The sequence below is a fragment of the Thrips palmi genome, unplaced genomic scaffold (genome assembly GCF_012932325.1).
Source record: "Thrips palmi isolate BJ-2018 unplaced genomic scaffold, TpBJ-2018v1 HiC_scaffold_10, whole genome shotgun sequence".
Lineage (NCBI taxonomy): Eukaryota > Metazoa > Arthropoda > Insecta > Thysanoptera > Thripidae > Thrips > Thrips palmi.
The window spans coordinates 8,148,878-8,173,077 of NW_023144621.1; the positions used below are offsets into that span (position 1 = coordinate 8,148,878).

At 55.4% G+C, this 24,200-nt stretch overlaps 3 protein-coding genes across 11 annotated transcripts in view; 2 read left to right on the forward strand and 1 right to left on the reverse strand.

Annotated features, from left to right (window-relative positions):
* Window positions 1-18,296, forward strand: part of LOC117654518 (mucin-5AC-like) — a 65,558-nt gene extending 47,262 nt beyond the window's left edge. For 2 of the 9 annotated variants that reach the window (XM_034401194.1, XM_034401197.1), the window contains 9 exons: window positions 6,522-6,599; window positions 7,638-7,713; window positions 7,876-7,962; window positions 15,067-15,129; window positions 15,208-15,261; window positions 15,355-15,433; window positions 15,923-16,061; window positions 16,665-16,816; window positions 16,927-18,296. In XM_034401194.1, coding sequence (XP_034257085.1) covers window positions 6,522-6,599; window positions 7,638-7,713; window positions 7,876-7,962; window positions 15,067-15,129; window positions 15,208-15,261; window positions 15,355-15,433; window positions 15,923-16,061; window positions 16,665-16,816; window positions 16,927-17,050 — 852 coding nt within the window. In that variant the 3' untranslated portion in view covers window positions 17,051-18,296. Of the gene's footprint in view, window positions 1-6,521; window positions 6,600-7,637; window positions 7,714-7,875; window positions 7,963-15,066; window positions 15,130-15,207; window positions 15,262-15,354; window positions 15,439-15,922; window positions 16,062-16,664; window positions 16,817-16,926 lie in introns of those variants that run through there. The other 7 variants (XM_034401195.1, XM_034401196.1, XM_034401198.1 and 4 more) reach the window with 7 other exon arrangements.
* On the reverse strand, window positions 18,287-21,148 carry LOC117654519 (sialin). Its single transcript, XM_034401201.1, has 10 exons — window positions 21,068-21,148; window positions 20,582-20,793; window positions 20,229-20,492; window positions 20,051-20,138; window positions 19,635-19,873; window positions 19,245-19,394; window positions 19,013-19,145; window positions 18,768-18,923; window positions 18,573-18,658; window positions 18,287-18,497 (listed from the first exon to the last, which is right to left on the reverse strand). Exons 1-10 carry the CDS (start codon window positions 21,099-21,101, stop codon window positions 18,324-18,326), a joined length of 1,536 nt encoding a protein of 511 aa, XP_034257092.1. The 5' UTR covers window positions 21,102-21,148; the 3' UTR covers window positions 18,287-18,323.
* A 510-nt stretch (window positions 21,149-21,658) lies between these two features.
* On the forward strand, window positions 21,659-24,170 carry LOC117648011 (nucleoporin Ndc1). The gene is made up of 3 exons (XM_034390092.1): window positions 21,659-22,768; window positions 22,865-23,395; window positions 23,482-24,170. The coding sequence occupies exons 1-3, from the start codon at window positions 21,926-21,928 to the stop codon at window positions 23,911-23,913; spliced, it is 1,806 nt and encodes a 601-aa protein (XP_034245983.1). The 5' UTR covers window positions 21,659-21,925; the 3' UTR covers window positions 23,914-24,170.
* The last annotated feature ends 30 nt before the right edge of the window (window positions 24,171-24,200 follow it).

Below are 24,200 nucleotides of genomic sequence, written 5' to 3' on the forward strand. Positions count from 1 at the left end.
GGCGTTCCACAGGCGCGAGAGAGATAGCGACTAGTCTGGTGGCGCGTGCACGGCGTCTGGGGAGGAAATGCCCTGGGCTTGGCGAACTGCTTCCTCAGTCGCACCCTCGGACGCTCGAGTCCTGCAGCACTCTATGCCTGCCCGCCTGCTTGACAGGGTCCTTCACCCTGCCCAGCGGACTCTGCTGTCCCTGCACCGGTGGCGCGGACCTCGCCTGCACACCGCGTACAGTGATCCCTTCCCGCGGGCCGCGGCCAGTCGCAGTCATTGACTTGTTGTGAAAGCAGTTTTTCTCGGATAAAGGCCCGTCGCGCCCCGCTGCAGGGAAGCGCAGAAATAGCCGCCGGTTCCTGGGCCGGGGTGCGATGAATCCCGCGGTGGGGCGGAGCGGCAGGCAGGCAAGGAGAGAAAGGAAGGTGAATGACAGGGCGGGCCGCGAACCGTGAGCCGCCAGCAGCGACCGACCACGGGGAGGACGAGGACGCCGCGACGACCTTCCTCGCCTTCCCCGAAAAGCGGCAATGTGACTGGCTGGCGGAGGAAGGCTTTTGGCGCGTGCTGCAGGCCGATTTCGAAGACGTGTTTCGTCGCTCTCTCTCTGTCGCTCCAACGTTGCGCCGCGCCGAGTAAGAGAGCGACAGATGGCAATTTGGAGTGCTCGGCTCGCCGCTGGCCGCGTTGCCTTGAAGGTTCACCGCGTCTCGGGGTAAGGACGGTACGCTGCTCTTTGTCGCGCGCTCCGTGTGTGAGTGCGCGTTTACTGCTGTTTTGGACAGCCAGCTCGTTTGGCAGTGCACGCCTCGCGGAATGCGGCAGCGACACTGGGGCCTCCCCCACCCCCTGTTCATGTCCACATTGCGCGGCCGGTACACTGGTACACGCGCGCACTGCCGCACTGGCGGTATGGGGATGCGGCGGGGCCTTCCTTCCGCCCGCACCAGACCGATTCAGAGATGTTTTCGTCGCTCTGGCTCTCGCGCACACGAACAGGACCCAGCAATGCCGCATACAAGGCAGTGTCGTTTTGTTTCTCTCTTACCCTGCGGGACGGGACCTGTAGCGCCTGCGAGGTAGGCCCTCAGTCCGTCCCGCAACGCACCGCTGTGGAGACGGCGGCCTACCTCGCCCCTGCTGTCTTCTCAGGGGCGAGGTAGGCCACCGTCTCCACAGCGGTGCGTTGCGGGACGGACTGATGGCCTACCTCGCAGGCGCTAAGTGGGAGGGCAGGCAACGTGAACGCAGGCGTGTCTGGCGGCCGGCCCCCGGGTATCCCCACCCCACCACCCCCCGAAGGCTGAAGGCTGCCTCGCGGTGTAGTGGGCGGCACAGCGGCGATGGGGTGACACCGTCCGGACATGACACTTATTTGGTCGTTACCTCGCCGCCGGCCTTGAGGACGTGGCCGGCGGCGTGCGTGTGGCCGCGTTGCCGCCGACGCACCGCGTCCCTACGGCCGGTCGACTGGCGGGGCGTGACGGAGCGACAGTGCGACGCCCACTCCACCACTGCCTGGCCGCCGTCGCGCGCATTTATTTTAAACTGTGAATTTGGACGGACGGGCCGCGCCCCGCCGTGCAGTGTACCGTGCGCCTGTCTTGCAGTGGGGTGCGTGGCCCAGCGTGGCCGTCCTCGGGTGCGGTCGTCGTGAATGGTCCGAGGCGAGGGCGAGGCGAGTCCACTTAGCGCGCGGTGCGGAAAGGTCTGCTGTCGGCCTGGCGGTCGTTTTCGATCCTATTTTTACACGTTTTTTCCTCTTCTTCATTCGACACTGGCGCGTCCCGTCGCCGGCCTGACCATGAAACCAGTGTACGCCGCGCGCATCCCCGCCCCCTCCTGCGTCCGCCCGCTCTCGCTCCGCAGAGAGAGACGAGTCAGCTGTTGGTCCGTTACGACTCGGGTCTCCTAGTAGTTCGCGGCGTTCGCGGCTCGGAAGGGGAGGGAGGGGCTCTGTGCGCTAAACATGCGCGGAGTATTCTAGGAAGCGGCGCTGGTCGCTGTGTGCCTAAAACACACATGCACGCACACACTCACGGCCCGGACTGCTGCTGGCCGTGTCCGGCAATACGGTGGCATGGCGGCGGAAGTTGAGCGAGTTTGGCGTAGAGCGTCTGTCCCTGTCCCGCGAGCTCCTGCCTGGCAGAGCACGATGGTTCCCCGAAAAAGGCGTGCGGGCGGGGGTCGGAGTCGGCACGTCGCTAATGTCGTCCCGATGCTAATCGCGAGGGTCGAGTCCCGGGGACTGCCAATGCCGCCAAACCCGCGTCGACGTCATGCCCGTCATGCCCCTGCCCCGGGCGGGACGTGAGGGAGCAGGGAGCCGTGCACCCATGGGTGGAGCCGTGCGGCCTGGGCCCGGTGGACGCCCTCTGCGTTTTCCATTTCCTCCCGGTCATTTGTTTACCTCACTGACCGGCCTGTCCCGGACGCGGCCGGGGACAGGGCCTTCATTGTCTCCCCGCGTTTTGCCGCCCGCCGCCGCCCGGTGCGGCCTGCAACGCCCAGGTCGTTTGCGCCGCGCGCCGCCACGCCCTCGCCGTCATGGGCTGCGCGCGCTGCGCGGCCAGAGCACCGCGTCGGGGAGGAACGGCCGGCCGCGATGCGCGCCGCGGCCGTAATGAGGCCAATTATGAAGTGGTGCAGAATCAATTGACGCGGAAGTGCGCGCCGGCCGGCCAGCGGCGTGCTGACGGCGCCATCGGGAGGTGGCCGTCGTTGTCGTCCAGTGGCGGTCCGTCGTCGCTGCGAAAGTGACGAGTGCATCGCGCGGCCCAGCCCGGCCCGCGGCCTTGCGCCAAGACCGCGTGCGTTTAAAATATGAGCGGCCGAGAGGCGTCGCCCTCGTTGGCGCCCTTAACGCCGCGTTGCCGCAGTGCGTTGGTCTGGCCTGCGATGTCGGCGCCCAGGTGCGGCACGCTACGGCGCGGCGGGGTGCGAGTCGCATGAGATTCGGGATGCGCTTCCCCGCCACGCGCTGTGCCTGGCTGCCTGGCTCGCTGCATCCCCGGCATCTGCATCTGAAATAGCGATCGGGGTCGGCAACCCCTCTGGGGACGCGTTTGCCGTATTATAATGGCCTGCCGAGAATGAAGCCATTGCCGCCGTGTGGCACCTCTATATTGACGCCTCTTGTCTGGTATGTCCAGGCCACTGCCGCCTGGTGGCACCCCTATTTCCAGGTTGGCGTATCGCGAGCCTCGCAAGGTCGTTCCAATGGACGGCCCCGTGCTGCCTTCGGTTTTTGGCCCTGCTTGATGCTGAGGGATGACCCGGCCAACCCGGCCGGGCGGATGGTGACGTGTGGATGTGATGTGCCCCTTCCTTCTTGCATCCACTGGGCGCGGACCTGCTGCGGCGGCGGCGGTGGCGCTTGGCTGCGCGCTGCGCCGTGGTTCGCGCTTGGCCGCGGCTCCGCGGCGTGGCGTTCCGCTGGGCCTCAGTCCCACACCAGCACCGTGCTGAACAGGCGGCCCAACCGCCGCAGCCGCACCCCGTCCTCCCCTACCTCTCCGTCGGTCGTGCCGAACTCGAATCCGCGACGTCGAGTGTAGTCCGGATAAGTCGAGAGCCGGGCCCGTAAGCTCTCAGCGGAGTGGTGGCTGATTTCTGGAAGTGAGTCGAGAAGACACGTGCGTGTGTGTTTGGAGGCCGCGGTGGTGAGCAAGTGGTGTGCGTCAAAGTTGAAGAATGGTTCGCGGTTCAGCCCTGCTCTGCGGCGGGGCGCTTTTGGCCCGGGCCACGTCATGCGCCCTTTGTAGTGTAGCGCTGTGTGCAATTCCATGGGGGTGACTCGGATCGGCCACGGCCTGCAACGCAGTGCAACGCAGTGCCGTGGAGAGGGGTGTCTTTTATCGCGGCGTGAATAAGCGGCGTTGTGCAGCTGACTCAGCGCGTGGGACTGGCGTCGAAACTGGCGTTAGGATGTCCTCTGCTCGCCAAGAGCCCCCTCTGCCCCGCCTCCGTCCCCGCGTGGGCTCCCTGCCGGGCCGTCTCTTATTTGCCTTTAATTCGCGGTGTGCGTCACGCAGACAGTGCATACCGACGGAAAGGAGCGGACTCCCGGTCCACTTTCCTGCAAGATCGCGCGGTGGCGGGGCGCTCGGGGCGCTCGCCGCCGCCAAGAACGGCGCCATCGTCGTCAACGGCTTGGCCTACACCGCGACGGTGGTGCGCTTCGCCAGCTTCGCGATGGACACGTCGTCGTCGTGCCGAAGCGTCTGGCAAGCGGCGCATTGACGTAAAGCGCGTGGACCCGTGCCCGGCCGCGCGGCCCGTGCGCGTTGCACGCCGCCACCCCTCGCCCCGCCGCCGGCCAGCACACTGATGCCGAGAGCCGCTCTGTCTCTCTCTCACCTACACGGGATGCCCTATGCGTGCGGGAGAGACAACGACGAAAACGATTCTCGAAATCAGTCTGCAGCACCGAGCCCACTGGGTTGGTCGTAAGGTAGTCGCTGTCGCCGGTCCAGCCTTGCCGGCGACGTTTGGCGTGCTGTCCGAGTGGGGCAAGGAGAGGCCGAGGAAGTGGCGGTGGCCGCACGCCGCACATGCACGCCGGGTTGCCTGTGTTGACAGCCTCCTTTGACTTGACCTGAGGGGCTAGATCACAATTGGTCGTATACCGACTCCGCGCAGAGTCTGCCTGCAGGTTATAGGGGCTCCGCGACGGGAAAGCCTGGCTCGGTTAGGGAGGCGCCGTCGAGGCAGGGCGTTCGTGGGGTCACCTGGGTCACCTGCTGCCCTTGTGAATGCTGCACGACGTCGCCGTGACGACTGTTGACAGAGGACAGCGGCCGGCACTTCCCTGCCATGCCGCGGTGCGGCGCGACAAGCACCAGAGCCCCACCCCCTCCTCTCAAGGCGAGAGCCAGCTTGCGGCCAGAAGGGGGCTCAAGTGTACTCAAGACTAGCGCACGTCTACTGCCCGCGAGCTTCGGGAAGAGGAGTGGAGTGGAGTTTCTGGTTCGGTGTCAGTCAGATTACTCTCTGCTGCCAGCGCTGAGTTTTGTTAAGGGACGTCCGGAACAATCCCCTGGCGTGTCCTCGGGGGGTCTTCAGTCGCCGACATTGAGTGGGTGGGATTGAGCTCTCCTCGTCGGTGTCAGGTGCGGCCGGTAAGACAGCCCCTAGGACGGCCCCTAGGACGGCCTCTAGGACGGCCTTGCCGGGGAGCTGCAGGGCGCAGGGCGCGGCGGCCGAGACGCAGCCGCTACACTGCGAGCTGGCGGCCTGGCAGCGAGGGCTTGGCGCACGCTGGCGGGGCGGCACCGAGAGGCCGGCGAGCACGGTGAGCACGACGCACCGTGCAGCCCATGCTGTGCTGTATTTAGCCAGGGGGACGCGGCGTGGCGCGGCGTGGCGTGGCGTGGGGGTGCGGCGGGGGGAAGGCCTCACCGCGCACCTCCCAACTTGGTCCGCCCGCCCATGGGCCTCGCCTTCGGCGAGCCGAGCCGAGCCGCGGTCCGATCGCCGAGCCGAAGGCCCCGAAGGCCCGAGCGGGGATGCCGAGGCCTTCCCCCGCGGCGTGCGGCGCCCGTCGACGCCCGTCGGTGCGGCCTCGTGGCGTGGGCGGCAGGCCCGACACGCCCCGGACTCGGCCACGGCTTTGTTGAAGGTGGTGGCGGTCCGGGAGCATAAAGGTTATCACGGTCCCGGACTTGATGTAGGTGAGGCGAGTCGGGCCGCTGCGCCTAGGACAATGGCGCGCTGCGGTGCGCCCCGCTGGCTGGCTGGGCTGGGCGTCTTACTCTGATTGAACCCGCCCTGCTCCGGGTGCGCACCGCGGTTCTCGGTTCTCCACCGAGACGCGGACGCGCGGACGAATAAAGGGAACCGATGCGGTTCTATTCTATTTTTGAAGTGCAGACGCCGCGCCTCGCTCCGCGGCCTCCGCGGCGCCACGTGGTCGAGGAAGTACTATGGGGCGGAGACGATGGAATCAGGGACATGCAGCTTTGCGCCTTCACAGCAGGACCATTGGGGGCAGGATTCCGAAACGGTGCTTTGTTGCTTTCTCTCTCGCACACCCACAGGACTCACCGTGAGTGTGAGAGAGACGGGGTGATGAAGCACCGTTTCGGAAGCAGCCTCTGTGCTTCGTGTCGCCCTCTTTGCTCCGCGACGCGTCTTTCCCCGCGCGGCGCGTGCAGTGCGTTGCAGTGTGACAAAGCGCACAGCAGACTCATTCCGAGGAGGCGTTTCTTCGTCGTGTCTCTGTCGCTCTCGAGGCGCGCCGGCACGGCGGCGCGGCTCGTTGGTGTGCGAGAGAGACGAGACGGCGAGGAAGCGCCTCTTCGGAGTCGCCCAGCCGGTGCGTGCGTGTTCGCGGACCGCGGCCGGCGGCGAGATGCACGCAGAAAGCGGAACGCACGCCGCCGACTCGAAGCTTGAAGCCAGCGGGCGGCACGGCGCAAGGCTCGGCGATGGTCACGGCCAGAGGTGCCAGAGGTGCGCTCCGGAGAGGCGAGTGACCGGAATCGCTCGGCCCTTTCCGGTCCACGCCCTAATTTCCGACCTTTGCCCAGCAGGTCATCAACGGAGCGGCGAAGGACCCCATCTCAGACTTGGACTCCATCTGGGACGAAGGTCACTTACGGACTTTGGTAAGCATCGACCCTCCCAATGCCATGCCTGCCTGACGTGTCGTCTCGGGATGGAATCGCATTTACTTATCTTGTTATTCTGTTAACATTAATGGTCTCTTGAGAATCTGTCCTGATTTTATGGCAGCGCTAAGCATTTTTGTTTTCCTTTTTCCTTACGTTCCGAACTTTGACACCACTTGCTTCAACAATGATGTAGGAACTTCTCATCCATTTTTTTAAAAGAAAGCCGAATGCCGATTGTGATTATGACTTGACTTTTTTTCTTCTTTGTTTTTTCTTTTGTTGCATCCCAATAATTTCACTGTATTTTTGTTCTTTCTTTTTCAATATTTTGGCCAAACACCTGGTGGTGCACACAGTGACGAGACCTTAATCGCACGCCAGCGCACGCAATGGGCTTCCTATTTTTTGGCAGTCGTTTTGGCCGCGGTTCTCGAGGTGCCTTCTGCCCACGCGGTCTGGGGATCTCTCTCTCTCTCTCTCTCTGGGGCTTCAACACTCAGATTCATTAGGACTGGCCCATTGGTCCTCCCACTCGACACCCAAAATGCTTATGGGCTTTCGGTTCGTAAGTATTGATGCTTCTTACAGGTGTAAGTTATGTATCAAATTCTATATAGCTTACAGGTGTTTGACAATGTCAATACTTATAGACCATGAAAGTACATGCATTACCGTATTACGCTCTTAGCAGGCGTGAAAGATCTAAAGGGCGTAGTTTTTCTAATGCCTTCGTTTTACCAGTGAACTTTTAATATATACACGCCCCCTCTGGCTGCCGGCTCAGTGAGAGAGGCGCTAAGCGTATTGCCAAATTTACTCCGAAAAGTCGGACTGCTTGCTTGCGACCGCGCCTGCTGACACCTGTTGTCGGAGCCGGCGCGCGCTCCAAGAAAACGAAATTGTCGTCGCTGATACTTTTGTTGTTGTTGTTGTTGCTTGGAGACGGTGAGACGATGGTGGATGCTGACTGTGTTTTGCTTGTTGTTTGTGCCTGCCCCGCCCCGCTCTGCCTGCCCTGTACCGCACGCAAAGCTGGACGCCTGCTCGGACTACGAGGGCCGCCGCAAGATCCGGGCCCGCCTCCGCACGGTCATGGCTGAACAGAAAGGTAATGGCGACTTACTGGTGGTGTGGCTTTCGCTGCGATGGGCCAGGCCCTCCGTGAGGCCCTTCGTGAGGGCGCGCGCGACTTCTGGACGGGGAAGGGGTAGGGACTAGGGGGCCCTGCGCAGTGTGGGTGTAACGCCCTTGGTTGGGTTGGTGTTCGCAGCCTGCGAGGGCGTCGTGGCCGCGGCACACCGAGACGAGAACCGATCGCTTGACGGGGACACTGCTTCGTCGGCGTCCTCTGTGCACGGTGAGTCCCTCCTGCTTCCCTACCTCGTGGAACACTTGCGGTCGTCCCTTCAGCAACAACAGCAGCAGCAGCAGCAAGAACAGCAGCAGATACAGCAGCAGCAGCGACTGCAGGCGCGCCAGCACACCATCGAGGACTCCGGCACCGAGTCGGGGGAGGACTTGCGCTTTCTTGCCGCCGGCCTCCGGGACTCCATCGAACTCCACCGGCAGCAGTCGTCGGCGCAGCTCGCGGCGCCCACCCAGCCGCACGGCCCCGGCCCGGGCCAAGGACTAGGCCAGGGACAAGGCCAGGACGGCCTCCTCGACGACGTGCAGTCGGCGCTCTCCCGGCTCGAGGCTTCCCTGCTGTCCGGCGTGGTGGGCAGGGAGAAGGTCGAGGAATCGCGGCGCGAGTCGCTGCTGCAGCTCGTGAACCGCCTCAAGACGTCGCTGAGCACGCGCGCGCCGTCGCCGTCACCGCAGGCACAACCGCAGCAGCCGCAGCCCCAGGCCCCCGCAGTGCCGCCGCGGCGCTTCGGGAAGCGAAACCGCCAGAACAGGCACACTGTCGGCGTGAGTCAGGAGGAGCTCGCCGACGCCCGCCGCTTCCTCGAGGAAGCACAGGCCAGAGCGCAGCAGCAGCACGACGACGCCCAGGCCGTCGCGCAGGCCGCGAGTCCACAGCCAGCTCCCCGGACCACCGAGTCCGTCGTCGACGACCCCGCCGTCACCGCTCTGCCCGCCCCGCTGTTAGTGTCGCTACCCCTGCCACTCACCCGCGCGCGGTCGCCGTACCACCTCCAGAAGCAGAGCTCGGCCGGCGACGTGCCCACCTTCGCGGCCGCGTCCACTTTCCGCGCCTACCGCCCCACCCACTTCATGCCCAAGAAGTTCGTGCCGGCCTCCGCCTCGGCCTCCGGCTCCTCGCTCGCCCAGTCCGAGAAGTCCGAGCAGGACGACGCCCGCGCGCAGCACAGTCACAGCTCCTCGCAAAGCAGCGTCGGGCGGAAGGCAGCCGGCCGCGCCAACAAGAAGACGCCCCACTCGTCGTACTCGTCTATCGGCTCGCAGTCCTACGACGACGACGAGGACGAGGTCGAGGAAGACGACGACGAGGACGTAACCACCGACAAGGCGGACGCGAAGAGGGTGTTGGATGATAATGCCAACGTGGTGGTGGTGGCGGCAGACAGCAGGGACTACGACCCCAGCAAGAAGCTGTTCACGCCCGCGCAGTCCGTGCAGATCGCAGTGCACAAGGCGGCCATCAACAAGCAGCTCTCCGTTGAGGGCAAGCCGGGCCAGGCCGTGAAGGGAGGCTCCGAGACGAGCGAGGATGAGGAGAGCGAGGTGACGGAGTCGGCGGATGAAGAGACTGAAGAGGAAGAAGACTATTACGACGTCGACGAGGACGTGGAGCACGTGGCTGTGAAGGCGGCCCAGGACCGCGACGCGAGGGAACCGCCGCCAGGCGTCATCAGGAACCAGACGTTCACCGTCAAGCCGACGGAGAGCATTATCGGCTGCGTGCAGAGGAGAAACAGTGAGGCGAAGCAGCAGCAACTGCAGAAAGAAAACGCCGCTCCAACGCCTCAAGTAGTTATGGTGCAAAATCCCGTCTACGTCGAAGAGAAGGTGGTTCGCCAGGAGCAAGAGGTGAAGCCCTCATTCAAACAGCAGCAGACAAAGGCTCAGCAGAAAGCGTGGACAAACCAGCAGGTGCCTAGATCCGGCGGGGACTTGGACCCCCTCGACACTCAGTCCAACGCGTCGGACACTTCGGACACGCTGCAGGGTGACGAGTCTGCCGTCTCGTCGGCGCAGAGGCTGCTCAAGATGGCCACCAACGACAAGACCGCCGGGCGCTTCGCCAACCGGAACAACAAGAAGCAGAAGATGAAGCGCGCCAACACGATCGACATCCCCAAGCCCGTCGACTACTACGAGGTGGAGGAGGACACGGACGCCACCTCCGGCGACGACGTGTTCCACCCCGCCCAGGACGGCGGCGTGGCCGACAAGCGGGCGGCGTACCTGGCGCTCCGCGGGCCGATCCGGGTGACTCCAGACGCGCAGCGAGAGCCCTCGCCGCAGCAGCCCCGCACGGACAACGACCGCAAATTCCTCGCCTTCCTGGAGCAGCACAACTCGGGCAGGAAGAGCGGTGGCTCCATGTGGTCCGGGGCCGAAGACAAGCACAACGGCAGCGCCAGCCCCTTCGGCGGCGGCGGCGCGGTGCACCAGTGGAACAACCGCTTCTCCAACATCAAGACGGCGTTCGAGAACAACGCCAGCCACACGGCCAGGGAGCAGCACCACAACAAACTGAACAACGAGCGCAGCCAGCAGTCTGGGGCGCGCTCCTTTTGGCAGTCGGCGGATGACTCGGCCGCCATGCTCAAGAGCCGCGGCCGCGGCAGGGGCGCGCGCAACGGCAGCGCCGAGCCCAAGCTCACCAAACAGGGCAGCGCCTTCCTCAAGCAGTTGCACGAGCAGGAGCGCAGCCAGCAGCACAGGCCGGTGTGGGCGGACCCGGACCACCAAGACGAGCAGGGTGTCGTTGTAGGCTCGCTCACCGTCCCCACCAACCGGCCGGCGGCCAACGCCAACGCGGCCGCACCGCATGGCCCCGTCAACAAGTTCTTCCACGCGCCTATGTCCGCCTTCAAGCCCATCGAGAAGAAGCCGACGACGTCGGCGCCCTGGGGTACTCCGGCATCCACCGGCAGCGTCAAGCAGCTCGCCGCCAAGAAGTTTGAACAACCCGCGCCGCTGCCTACTCCCGTCCCCGCCCCCGTGCACGCGCCGAAGCCGATGCACCCCCAGCAGCAGCACCCCCACGCGCACCCTCAGCAAGCCAGGACCGTCTTCTCTCTGCCCGCGCACCCGGAACCTGAACCCGCGGCCTCGGCCTCTCCGATCAGCCCGACCATGCCGACTCTGCCCTGGAAGAAGGACCTCGGCCACGGCCACCACCTCACGTCCACGCTGGCCAAGTTCGAGTCCATGTCGTCGCGCGAGACGTCGCCTCAGCTGCTGCCCGTGATGCGCAGCCAGAGCCAGGACCGCATCGTGGTGGGCATGTCCATGGGCAGGACGCCCGCGCCGCCGCAGCCCCCGCCGCGCGCCTTCATCCCCACGCACTCCACCGGCCACGTGCAGTCGCGCACGCAGACCTTCGCCGCCAAGCAGGCCTCAGCGCCCGCACCCACGCCCGTGCTGCCGCCGCACAGCGCGTTCGCGCACGAATTCAGCACGCGGCCCGGCTTTGGCCACGGCCTGGTGCACAGCAAGTCGAACCAGTACGTGCCCACCATCACCCACACGCCGCACGACTGGCAGTGCGACTCGGACCCCGAGGACGCGCCCATGCCGCCCACCGACAACAAGCTGGTGCTGAGCACGCTGCGCAGCAACGCGGACGGCTACGTGTCGCCCAGCCAGAGCGTCACGCCCATCCCCACGTTCAGCGCCGGTGTCACGGTCCGCCAGTCCGTGTTCGGCGTGCCCACCCCGCAGCACGACGAGCACGGCCACTTCCAGGCCAGGTCCACGCCGGACTCGTACTCGTCCACGCCACCCCCGTACGAGCAGCCCCCGCCCCCCAGGCCGCCGCGGCTCGTGGTGCAGGACGCGGCCAGCACGACGTCCAGCCCCAGGCCGCAGCACGCTGGCCAGTACGCGGTCCAACAAAGCGTGCCCAACACCCCCGAGGCCCAGGAGCACTCTGCCGCCGTGGCGAGGGTCATGGGCGGCGCGCAGTGCCAGAAGGCGGTGACTGTGTCCAACAAGATGCGGCACCGCTACGAAGACGACGGAGGCAGCGGTGGCGGTGGCGTTAGCACGGCTGCTTTGAACCTCACTTCCGTTCTACACAAATTCTCGTCAGAGGAGGAGACCTCCCCGACGCCGAGGTCTGGCGGCTCTCAGCATCAGCAGCAAAAGCAACAGCAACCACCACCGCGGCAGAATCAACCGCAGGCCTTGAAGGCGCCGTCCAGCTCGCGGTACCGCAACGCCAGCGAGCCCAACCAGAGCGCCATTGCGGAGGCGACACGACTGCAACACAGCCAGCACAGCAACGGCAGCCCGATGACGTCCGTTCGGCCTTCCCCGGTCGGCACTCCGTCGGGCACGCCCTACTCGAACCACTCGCAGAGCCCCGTCGGTTCCTTCGGCTCCGAGTGGTCCCACAGCCCCGTCCCCAAGACCGGCAGGTCCGGCAGCATCCCCATCAGCGCGGCCAAGCCGGTGGACGTGAACCAAGAGGCGCGGACGCAGGCCGCCAGGAAGTATGCGGAGACGCGCGGGGGCGCGGACAGGTCCGTGAACCGGCCCGCCGCGGCCGTGCCCCCGCGCAGCAGGACGTCGTCCGCTGACTCGCTCATCACAAGCACGGAGGAGATGCACGACTCTGGCGAGTCGGTGGTGACGACGCGGCTGCAGATCCCCGTCAACAAGGTGCAGGACACGATTCAGCGCTACGTGCAGCACACGCAGAGCCAGGCGCAGGAGTACGTGAGCGAGGAGCGCAGCCCGTCCGTGTCGCCCAACCCCGGCAACGTGCTGCGCAAGTCTGAGTCCTGGCACCAGCTGGCCGCGCAGCAGACGGGCCTGGGGGCGAGCCGCGCGTCGTCCGGCACCGCCCCGCGCACCCCGCGGCCACTTAGCATGCACGGCCCCGACCTGCCGCCCACCGCGCCCAACCGCTCCCCCGCCCTGCCCAAGGCCAAGTCCAGCCACAGCCTGGCCTTCCCCAAGCAGTTCGAGGCGGCCATCAAGCCCGACGCGCTGCAGGTCAAGCAGAAGACGGTCGAGAAGTACTTCAAGAAGGCGGACGACGACCGCGCGCCGCAGGGCGGCAGCGTCAGGATGAGGCAGCAGATCTCGAAGAAGAGCGTGTCGCTCTCTGTGTCCACTTCGAGCAAGAAGAGCTCCTACGAGCCCCTCACGCCCGTCGAGGTGCTCCTCGTAGACGACAACCTCGAGAACGTGGACGAAGCGTTCGAGTCCCTGTTCGCGGCCAGCGTGGGCAGTGACGGCAGGACTTTGTCGCGCCAGATCTCAGCCGAGGGCAAGGGCGCCTCCCGGAGAAGGCTGTCGAAAGGCAAGGTGGCTACAGGCGGCTACATTGCGAGGACTAGTGTGCAGGGGGGCAGTAAGTAGAAGCCACGGGCCGAATCACTAATTCCGAGTCGTGAGGTGTTGTTTTATTGGGAGGGAATAACGTGATCTGCTGCACCACTTTTAGTACTGTGAACACTCGTAGAAATTAACAGGCAAACCAGTCAAACATGTTTTTGCTTCAATTAACTTCCACAATTTTTTGTAACATTATGTATTGTTCAGTCCTACTCAATTTGAGTTTGTAAAAACTGTTCTGTTCTCTGGAAAGCTTCCAATACGAGATTAACCGCACCCACTGCGATCTGTCGCATCGTAGTCACATCTTGGTTGCTCAACTAGTTCCGCGGGGACCACTTGACTAGGTCTCGTAAAGTGGCCATCCCTAATTAGACTGATAGCGAGCAATTAACCAAAATCTGCTGTTGAACAAGTAAAGGCATAAAGGGGTGAGGCGACAACTTTGGCGGGCCTGCCTGCTGCCTGGCTGCCCCGTCGGGCGGCCTTTGTGTGCGAAGTGGCCCCGCGCCCCGAATAGTGGTGCGCTGCCAAGAAGCTGTGCTGGCTAGCCCCTGCCAGGCTGCCAGCTCGACCAGGCCGGTTGCTGGTGTTGGCACTGGCTGTGGCGTGGAGGTTTTGATAGCTTGGAAGTGGGAAGCCCAGAGTCCGTCTTGATCCGCCATGGGGGAAGCATCTGTGCGCTGCCTGCCTCCGGGACCTTCTTCTTGTGAGTTAAACTCTCTGCCCTTGTTGGAAGTTTGATTAATGGTGTGCCCCAAACCAACCAGTAACATTGCTCTCCTAGCTGCCCTGCCCTGTGCCCTGCCCTTAGCCGCTATAATTTATTAATTGACTTGCTATCCTGCAGAAGTGGTGTAGTAGCAGTGTGCTTGTGCAGCAAGTGAGCTGATTTCTGCCCCCCCAATCTGCTGTGATTTGTTTGTGCCTTGCCAGTTGTTAGCTAATAAGTTTGATTGCGTAACAGCATTCATGCATTTTAGATGAGCTTTCATATTTTGGCCCATGGATTTATTTTGTAGTATGATTTGCTGTGATTTGTTAGATATATATTTTTAGAACCCATCTGTAATATCATTGATTTAGTACATGTATGGTATTGTTAGACTAGTATACATGGTTTATTGTCATGCAAGATGTGAATGTAAAAAACTCTGAACCAAATTTTGTCCTTCAACTGTAACTTCTTTTTTTTCTGCTGGAAAAATATTTTAATGTTTAGTTTTAGTCTTTAATTCTTATTTCGTTTTACCTGTGTTAATGTCTCCTGATATTGATCACCAGATATTGTATCATCTATTGTTGAAATTTGGCTTTTTTGTCTTGTATATTGCTTATTTAGCAGTAGTAGGAATTAATGATGAGCTTTCATTCAATGCATCCAATTATTCTTTTTACCTATTTATTTTAAGTGTGATGTCCCCTTTCTTTAACTCTGAAATATGGTTGATATTGCCTCACCCTCTCTCACCAATTTTATTCCTTCTTATTTTCAATGTCAATGTTATTTTTGGTTCCCTGTGTTCTCACACCAGCAGTTCCTACCCTGTTTTAATTTAAGGTGTTAGTGCGTCACACTGTTGGTTTCTCTTTTGGATGGATGCCAGGTGTAGGATGCTTCCTGCTTGTGGAGTGTGTGTGTTGATTTTATGTGAAAATCTTTGGTCTTGTGTTTAGTTTTCCTTCACAGTTTTCTTCATCCTTATTTTCTCTATTCCCGTGTACATATGTGTATTGCCCCCTTAACAAAATTCATGTGATTGTCTATCAATGTATTTCCCCAAAAAATTTCTTGGTGGTTTGATTTTCTATGTTGTTTTGTGTAAGATCTTCATTTTGTCAATTCAGAATAAAATTTTAAAAAATCTTCAACTGTTAAAATATGATTAACTTAAGAGCACAGAGAAAATCAAATTGCTTCTGAATTTTAAACATTTCCTCCTCATGGTATTGACCGCATTGTTTTTCTCTGTTATTCCAGGAAAGAGCGAGTCATTTAAAAGTTCTACCTCAACTGACGCCAATAGCACAACTCATACAGAAGGTATGATCACACACAGCTTGGCAGTAAACTGTACTTATGATAAAGAGGTGTTATTTGATAATTTGTTAATTTTTTCAGTGAGGACAAAGACGTCTCATTTCAGCTCAACGAGCAGCATGGCTACTAACAAAGGTTTGTCATCTCCTCTTGCATTATTTGCTTTCTATGACAAAAATGAAAAATAATTTCATGTATGAAAATGCTAATTGTCTTTCATTTTTACAGGTGGACCCCCTAAGCCCATCTCCCCATTTGCCAAATTCCAGCAGCTGGATCGTCAGAATTCAGCAGCTTCAGCTCCCAGGTAATTTCTTCCAGTATTCTTCCTTCATCCACATGAAGTAGACTTTTGGTTCTAGGCTGAAGACATGCATGAGTGGATGAGCATTTGAACTTGATAGTCAAATGTGAAGCCTAGACTATGATGCTCAGGGGATTACATATGTTTGTTTATTAATTAAAATTCTCTAGCCACACTTATCATCTCTACTTATTGTACTAACGAACAAATGTAGGCATTTTTTTATTCGGGTTGGTTTTTTGGTTGTTCTTCTAATATGGACAGCACTTTACCTCTGCTAACCCTGTGGCGGTTCCTGTACCTATGTTTATTTCTTAATTACCTTTTTATCATTTGACTTGGGTGCAATGTGTGTGCATTCAGCAGCAGGTTGTGGATTATTGTTTCTCAAGGAGTTGCTTCTTATGGCCTTACTCAGGACTAGCACTTCGAAGTCATAAGGTATTAGGCAGGTCATATAACTGAGCCTATTGAATTTTCATTTTACGGCAGCTCCCCTAAGACACCCAGTACACCTGGTGCTCCGGGCAGCCCCATATTTAAATTCACCGATCCCAAGTTGGCTCGGTCTGCATCCAGTGTCAAGGACAACTTGCTGTACTGGTGTCAGTGCAAGACCAAGACTTACAAGGTACAAATGAGTTGTGCTTGTTCAGTGTGGTGAAATTGTGCTTGCATTGCTAGTGTCTCGAGACCTGCATACCACTTCACCCACCGCAGTGCAAGAGTTTGTGTACACGTTGTGTGATATTGCAGCTGCTTCAGCACAAAGTGGTTTTCTTTCACTATGAAACAATCAACCATTGTTAATTTAAGTCAAGAAGCCCACCAATCCGTAATGTTTGCAAGTCACTAGTTTAGTTTATCATTATAGTCTTCCCCTCTTTATATACTTATTGGTGTACATTTTTCACTCAATTTAACCCGTGAATTTGGTACCATCCTGCATTAGCATAATATGCATGGCTTATTATGATGGGTTTTGTTATTGTTGTTGCATTATATGATCCACATGAAATTGTTCGCATACTGTAACTGTAAGCTTGCACATTGCATATTGTAGCATGTAGAGACCCTCCGGTGACGGTCTTTAGTGGCATGCTATGATTGGGAAGACCTGTTTGTGTGTTGTATTGGTCAGGAAATATTTAACAATCCGGCTGTTTTATCAACCATGGGCACTGTTTTCTACTGTATTCCTGTCAGTAAATAACTCTCTTCGTTTCTTTTTCAGAATATTAAAATAGACAACTTCTCGGGCAGCTGGAGCGATGGGCTTGCTTTCTGCGCACTCATTCACCACTTCATTCCGGATGCCTTTGACTATGATGCCCTTGTGCCAACACAGCGCCGCAAGAATTTTGAGCTAGCCTTCCGCGTTGCTGAGTAAGTAAACTCCATTTTATAAATCTGGATATGTTCTCTGAACATGTTCTAGACATCCCAGTGTTTGATAAGTTAACATTTCAAAATTTTATATTTGTGTGTCTTTTTAGGGAACGGGCAGATATTGCTCCGCTGTTGGATGTTGAAGACATGGTGATGATGAAGAGACCTGACTGGAAATGCGTCTTCACCTACGTCCAGTCCATTTACCGGCGGTTCAAAGATGAGGACTAAACTACTTCCCAGCACCTCCAGCGCAGTATTCCTTCAAACACAAGAAGTCCAACAAGTGCATCTAGCAATTTTCAATTTATAATTTTAGCATATTAGACATTCTTGCGGAAAGCTCTGCCTTTCAGTGTAATTGCTGTGATAAGCTCGGGCCTTGGATAGTGTTTTAGTGGCTGGCTCCTTTGGAGGCAGTCTCACTTTTGATTTCTCAAGATGTTTTTCCCATCACATTTAAATTGAGTCATGCTTCTTTAAACGAAAAATGTTTTAGAGATTGATTCTTTGTTTTTAAAAATATATGACCTAAATGTGGTGAATAATTCTCTCTTTCATCTAGTCCAAGTTTTATGTGTGTGTGATAATAGCATGAAAAGTGATGTGATTTGCCTATCCAAGCCTAGTGTTCTATAGCTATTTGTTGTTTATCATCAGTCTCACCTCTACTGAACAAATTTGTTACATTTCATAAGTACTCTGAGGAACTGTCATTTCACATTTTACGTATATCTGGACTACATTTGTTTATGTTTTGTTTGTGCGTTGCCCTTCTTATTTATTTTATGTTACCAATTTTATTATAAATAATACATCAAGACCTAGGTGTTGCCCATGATATAGGCATCCAAGAAGTGGTGAATGAGTGTGCAGTTGCTTTCCCATTTGTAGATTTTTAATTGAAGGAACCCAGCTCGTGTGTAACTAGCTTGCTGTAAAACTAATTATATAATTTTCATTGCAGTTACTCTTTGTCTTTGTATTTTTTTATATGAAATATTTTTATATGTAACTGGGTATTGTCATTAATGTAGATGTTTTTAATTCTTTCGCACTCCTCTAACCATCATGAGAAGCAGATAAGTAATTCCTTTACACAATATTAGAGCCTTAAAATAGTTATCGCTTTTTTAATCAAAAACGACATGTTGAATTATCAGACATATACTTGTGATGCATTCAAACGTCTTATGTTATATTTGAAATTGTGCTTAAGTTTGCCTGAATTTCTTGCAGTTAACTCCAGAAGCCTGCCTTTTACTTTCTTTGTTTATTTTTGTCGTGAATACGGATTTATTAACTAATTATACTCCACAAAATACTGAATGGTCAAGGCTGCATTAATGCTCTTCAGTTTAATTGCTACACACTAAGAGTTCTTGCAGCAGTCCGAACTATACGTACATTTCCTATTATTTATTGCAGCACATGCCATTTGTATTTTACTTAAGAATAAATACCTGGAAAGAAAACATTTGACTGACTTATCCTTTTATCATGGCTATTTTGTGACATCAGCTTCAATTTCATCTTCTTCTTGAAGTGGTTCTTCATTCCTTTTAGGATCATTCCATTCCTGTTCATCACCTGACCCCAGGAGAACATACACAACTGCCTCACAGATGAACAAGCCAACTGTTGTGAGGAATATAGTACGCCAAGCATCAATCGTTTGCTGTGTAAAAAACAGGTTACTTTAAAGAAAGATCTGAAAAAGTCACTAAAAGTCTCATGGAGTTGAGTCACCTACATTTCCGTGAGTAACTTGTCCTACAAAGATAGGTACAATAAATCCAGGAATGGTTGCAAAGGTATTTGTTATGGCCATCAATGTACCTGTAGAATATTAGAGGTAAAGTTAGATTAAAAATAAATAAATGTAGTTTAAGAGACATAAATAAAGAGACTAAAACCCATAATAAATTGATAACATTTAAACTGGTACCTGCAAAATTTGGTGCAATATCTATGTGGTTGGATAAAAATCCAGAAAACATGCCTCCAACACTCATTACCGACACTGACATCAGCATCACCACTATGGGTTTGTTACAGCCCACAAAACACACAGCAAGAAGACACAGGGCTGGCACTAATGAAGCTGCAATGAAATGTTGCCAGGAATCTTCGTCATTCTTTTACCATGATAATAATCCCATGAGGCAGGAAACAGTTTGAAAAATAATTTACCTATTAAGGTGCTTATTTTTCTAGAAGATGAAGTGGACAATGAGCCCCGCTTCTGACACCACTCCCAAAGTCGTCCAAGAAACATGCTGAAGAGCCACATCAAGAGGAAGGGCAGGGCAGACAAACCAGCATTCTAAAAAGTAACAAAAAAAATAATATTTAGGAGTTGATTGAACGAAATTACGATGGCAATAATACGTATTTCCTTAACCAGCAAATTGAATAGTTTTACCTCCTTTATGCTAAAGTGTAGAATATGCCTCATGTAAGTTGGCAGCTCAATCAGAAGCATATACCATCCAAAATTACTGCAAACATGAGACACCAGAATGGCCCAGAACGGCCCAGATTTCCAAACATTTCGCCACGGGACAGGAGAAGCCTGAAATTTTTTGAAAAGTAATACATCATGGTTGAGCGAACAGAGAAGCACCACAATCCATCCAGGATACGGTGTGCGTCCACTACTAGCTCAGCTCGGTCGAGGTAGGTCGAGGCGTCGAGGCAATCGGCCTTCCCTCCAGTACACTAGTGGACGAGCGGGTTGCCTATGCTCGACTCCGCGGGCGCGCAGGGGAACGGAGAACGGAGCTGGGATGGCCATGGTTGGCGGTATACGCACCTCGCGACCTTCGCGACGCACTTGCTTGTGCTTCCCCAGGGCCTGCTCGATGAGCTCCCGCTCGGCGCGCGTGATGAGTGCAGGCCGCTGCAGCGCGGGGGAGTCGGCCACCAGGCCCAGCCACAGCACGCACCACACCAGCGACAAGGCCCCCATCACGTGGAACACGGACGCCCAGCCCAGCGTGGCGGCCAGCACGCCGGCCAGCAGCATGGACACCACCGTGCCCAGCGCCGTGCCTAAGGGACCGAGACGCCGCTGAAGAGCCATTCCGAACTTCGCCTCCGACTTTCTCTCTCGCACCCATTCCGAAAGGGTGAGAGAGAGAGGCCGAGCGATGGAGCCCTGTTCGGAATCGCTACCCAGCCGAAGTACACAAAGTGCATGAACGGCATGATAGGCTCACTCATACTCACCGGCGTAGATGACGGAGGACAGGACGCTGCGCTCGTCGGGGGGAGCCCACCTGGAGATCATGACGTGCATGGCGGGGAAGGTCAGTCCCTGCAAGAAGCAATATTTGAGGAGGTCCGTGCTGAGGTCCTGCTCACGCAGGTACACGGGTAAACAGGTAGGTACTTAGGCTGTACTCACCGCGCCCAAGCCCTCGCCGACGCGCATGGCCAGCAGCGCCCCCGCGTGCAGCTCCGCGGCGGCCGGGGTGAGCAGCGTGCAGACGGCGTTGACGAGCACGGCGGCGAGCATCACCCACTTGGCGCTCAGCTGCTCGGCCATGCGCCCGCCCGGGATCTGCGTCAGCAAGTAGCCCCAGAAGTACGACGCCAGGATGTAGCCCTGCGTCGTCTCGCTCCAGGCGAACGGGCCGTCCTGGCCGTCCTGGCCGCCCTGGACGCCACCCTGCGAGGCGCAACACACACTCAGATCATGGAAGCGCTCTGAGCGACAAAGCGACCTTCTCGATAGGACTTGACCGAGCTGGACTTTACCGCGGGCTCTGCCGGCCCACTGGCGGCCCCCTTGGAGACGGACTCGGCGGCCACCTCGTCGACGTGCTCGCCGCCGTGGTGCTGCTGCAGCGCCGTGTGGTTCACCATGGCGACGATGGCCACGCTCAGGTTCACCTTGAGGCCGTAGATGATGGCGAAGCCGATGGAGCCCAGCACGGCGAACACGTACCTGGCCGGGATCATTTCTGAAACTGAGAGGAAAGGCGTTCGGGTAGCGCGATACTGATGCAACCTCTCGCGCGCCGGCGTAAACCCTCCCCACCCCCCGCCACCACCCCCGGCCGACCGGCGTCGCAGCGCGTGCGCCGTCCGCTTGCCCCGGAATTGCGTCATGTGAGGGTGGTGAGGGTTTTTGAATGGCCCGCCCTTCTGCTTGCAGTCATCCGGCAGAGGGCGTTGCTGCTGAGCGCGCACTTCGGAGCTTTCTAGTAGATAAAAAAGAGTTGAAATATTAAAATGTTTAACCTTTCAGTGTTCCTCTGTGATCAATTTTCACCATTTTCTTCTGCAATTCTCAATTTGCTACTATTGTACTGTCAGTGGCCAAGGGTTTATCTGACGACTGATTGCCTGATGACATTCTGAATACGAACGATGGCTTCTTTCTGTGTCTGCGGCTTAGGTTCCTTCTTTGCTATATGCAGGCCTTTAATTGGTGCCACCATGAGTGGCAAACAGCCTCGGAACAACGCTCCCTTAAAACCCTTATACGTAACGCGAGGCCCCCGGAGGGGTTCGGCGGTTCGGCTGTTTAACCGCTTCCCCGCCCCTCCCCGCGCCGCCCCCGTCGCGCTCCTCAGGGAGGTACCTCGCTTGGCACGCGCATCCTTCACTGACGTCACGTCAGGGTCAGGTGTCCCGCGTGCGTTTGAAATGTTCAGCGCGCCAACAATCCGCAACTAAATTTTCAATCAACATAACGCAGGGGATTGTATGAAGTAAAACATTTCAGTTCATGACGCTTTATTATTAGTTTACTCAAAGTGTTAGAATTTAATACACCCATGAAACTGGCAGAGTGGCATTGTTTCCGCACTAGCACACGATGTTTTTAATGTGCGTTTGTGTGGTCACATCGGGCGCGAAACTGATTGTGGGGCGCAAAAGTTAAAATGTTGCATTAGTTTTATGGTGTTTAGGCAACGGGCTAACAATTGACGACTTTCTCCAGTTTAATGATACGATAAAGGAAAATATTGACGGAGAACTATCGACTGAATACACAGTAAAGCTGCCTTCGGCTGAAGAATCTACAAGAGAAAGGCTGTGCTGTTGTGATAGGTTAGGTAGTCCACTAGTGAGTCGGTGTGCCGGTGTGTGAAGATGTCAACATCAACAGGCAATGATGCCGCTATCAAAGGAAAATACGCCCGTGAAATATTTGTTTCCCGAATGCTCAAGGCAATTTTATGGAGCATCGTGCTACAATGTGTCTACGTCTCTCACGTGTTGTTCTTGATGAACACAGACATACTGCATCCCTTACAGTGGATCAAGAATGCTTACACTTCCATCAGCAGCATTGGAACTTGGTTTTATCTTCTTCCCTTGGGTGTCATGACTTTTGCTCAAGGAGTTCTCATGAGCAAAGACTTAATGACAGAAGCATCTTGTGTGCGAACAAGGTTTGGCATATTGTGCAGTGCTTTCCAGCCCAGAAACGTTGTAATGGCTGTTCTGAATATGGTGTTTGGGGCAATGATTGTTTCATATTATTCAGCTTTGTTGGGTGACGAGACTAACATTTTGAGCAGGAAGTGTGGGAGTGAGCATGGAAAGTGCCTCAATGAGAGAAATTTGTACCTATTATCGTGTGGTATTTGGATCGGTTTTTATGCTGCTACCAAACGGCAAATTTGGGAGGTTCGTTGTGTCATGTTTCCAATGGTGCAGCAGTTGAAGTCCTCTCAAGTGAAGATGAGACTTGGCCAGTCAGTTCTGCAGTCTTTTAAGGAAGCTGTTTTGCCTTATATTTACTTTTGCATTTTATATTGGTGGTGTGGTGGCTACCTACGAGAACATCTGTCAGGGTTTATAGGATTACCTATTGATGAAGACTCTGCCATACCAGTCTTCTTCTGGATGAAACCTTTCCTGACCCTGCGTTGCCTTCTTTTCTCCGCAATCATCATCCTGACTGGGCGGACAATGGAGATGCTGTTTCAGGTATATTTGTTACTTAGGGAACCCAGCTGTCTTTAAATTATTTAACCATGCTTTAAGTTTTTATACTTTTGTGTTTTCTGTTTTGCTTTGGGGCAGGTCTTTTTGACGGAAAGATGTCATTTTCCAATCACGGACACTTCCGGTGACCAGGTGACATTGAATGATGTCTTGGTATCACCATTACCATTGATGAAGCGGCTCGGTTACTTGGATCTCCTTCACATCGCTGAAAGGGATACTGCTCGTCAAGCTGAACTTTTCTCTCTCAGCCTTCCTGGAGGTCATCCTCACAACTGGAATGGAGTTGTCACAGAAGTGCTGAGGGCATTGGATTCCTTTTCATCTGGTCTTAGTGTTGCTGTCTGTGATATAAATCGAGCATCCAATGGCCCCCTTCTTCCAAGCTCACCGCAGAAATCCAAGAAACTAAATGAAAGTTGTATAGCACCCACATCTCCGGTGCTATCATCACCAACTTCACCTTCTCTTCGTATGAGAAACATGTCTATTTATCAGGCCAATGATCTGAACACAAGTGTCGCTGGAAATTCAATGCTCTATACTACAGACAGTGTTCAGTCAAGACAAAAGAAGGACTTGGATTTGATGGCAGCTTCAAAGCAGCAGGTATAAAAATGGCTTTTTGTTATGTTAACATGTGTCATGTTTTTGTTCTAGTGTAATAATGCCTTTTTTTAATGATCCTTTTTCAGCTGAATAACGCTCTTCAATGGATTCGTCGCAAACCTGGCATCAATTTACTTTTTGGTGAAATGGAAGATGCTAATGCCAGACACTTGCTGTTGCACAGCCAACACCTATCTTGGGGAGCACAGGCCCTGGCACACTTGTCTGCTGCTTCATTGAAGAGAGACATTTATGGAGTCGTGCAAAAAGACCTTCCAGCTATAATTAAGTCACTTGTTCAACTGAAGAATGTATTAGAACGCTTACCTCTCCATCATCATAAACGAGCCCTTCGTCCTGGCTCATTAGACCTGCGTTTGAAAGCTGCACTTACATCAGCAGTCAAACGGAGCTTGTATATCTTATGTAGTGCATTTGGGCCTTACTTGACTGAATTACCCTTATCAGAAGATCTCAGACAGGTTTTGAGTAACTATGTAACTTACAAAGAAGGCTAGATTTTTAGTACTGCACTTGAATTTATTGACTTAAAGGTATCTGCTCTTATTTTTCACTTTGTTAAGGATAATGATTATGACTGGCATAACTTTTACTTCTAATGAGCAGGTTTTGGCTATGATATGTAGATCTTGTCTTTTGTTTCTCTTAATTTATTTTTCATTCCCCAATGTAAGCATAGGGATTATTCTTTTTGTTAGTTAATTGCCTTGATCTGTTGCCAACATGTATTTCTTCATTAAATTTTGTAACTGTCTTTCATACTTTACCTACAAAATTCATTTAT

Excerpts from the sequence above, each read along its gene's own strand:
- LOC117654519 (XM_034401201.1), bottom strand. The coding sequence starts at position 21,101 with ATGGTGAAAATTGATCACAGAGGAACACTGAAAG. Across the intron at positions 20,139-20,228 it reads TCGGCGAGGGCTTGGGCGCG|GGACTGACCTTCCCCGCCAT; the intron begins GTGAGTACAGCC and ends TGCTTCTTGCAG. Across the intron at positions 19,395-19,634 it reads TGCGTCGCGAAGGTCGCGAG|GCTTCTCCTGTCCCGTGGCG; the intron begins GTGCGTATACCG and ends AAAAAATTTCAG.
- LOC117648011 (XM_034390092.1), top strand. The coding sequence starts at position 21,926 with ATGTCAACATCAACAGGCAATGATGCCGCTATCAAAGGAAAATACGCC. Across the intron at positions 22,769-22,864 it reads CAATGGAGATGCTGTTTCAG|GTCTTTTTGACGGAAAGATG; the intron begins GTATATTTGTTA and ends GCTTTGGGGCAG. Across the intron at positions 23,396-23,481 it reads TGGCAGCTTCAAAGCAGCAG|CTGAATAACGCTCTTCAATG; the intron begins GTATAAAAATGG and ends ATCCTTTTTCAG.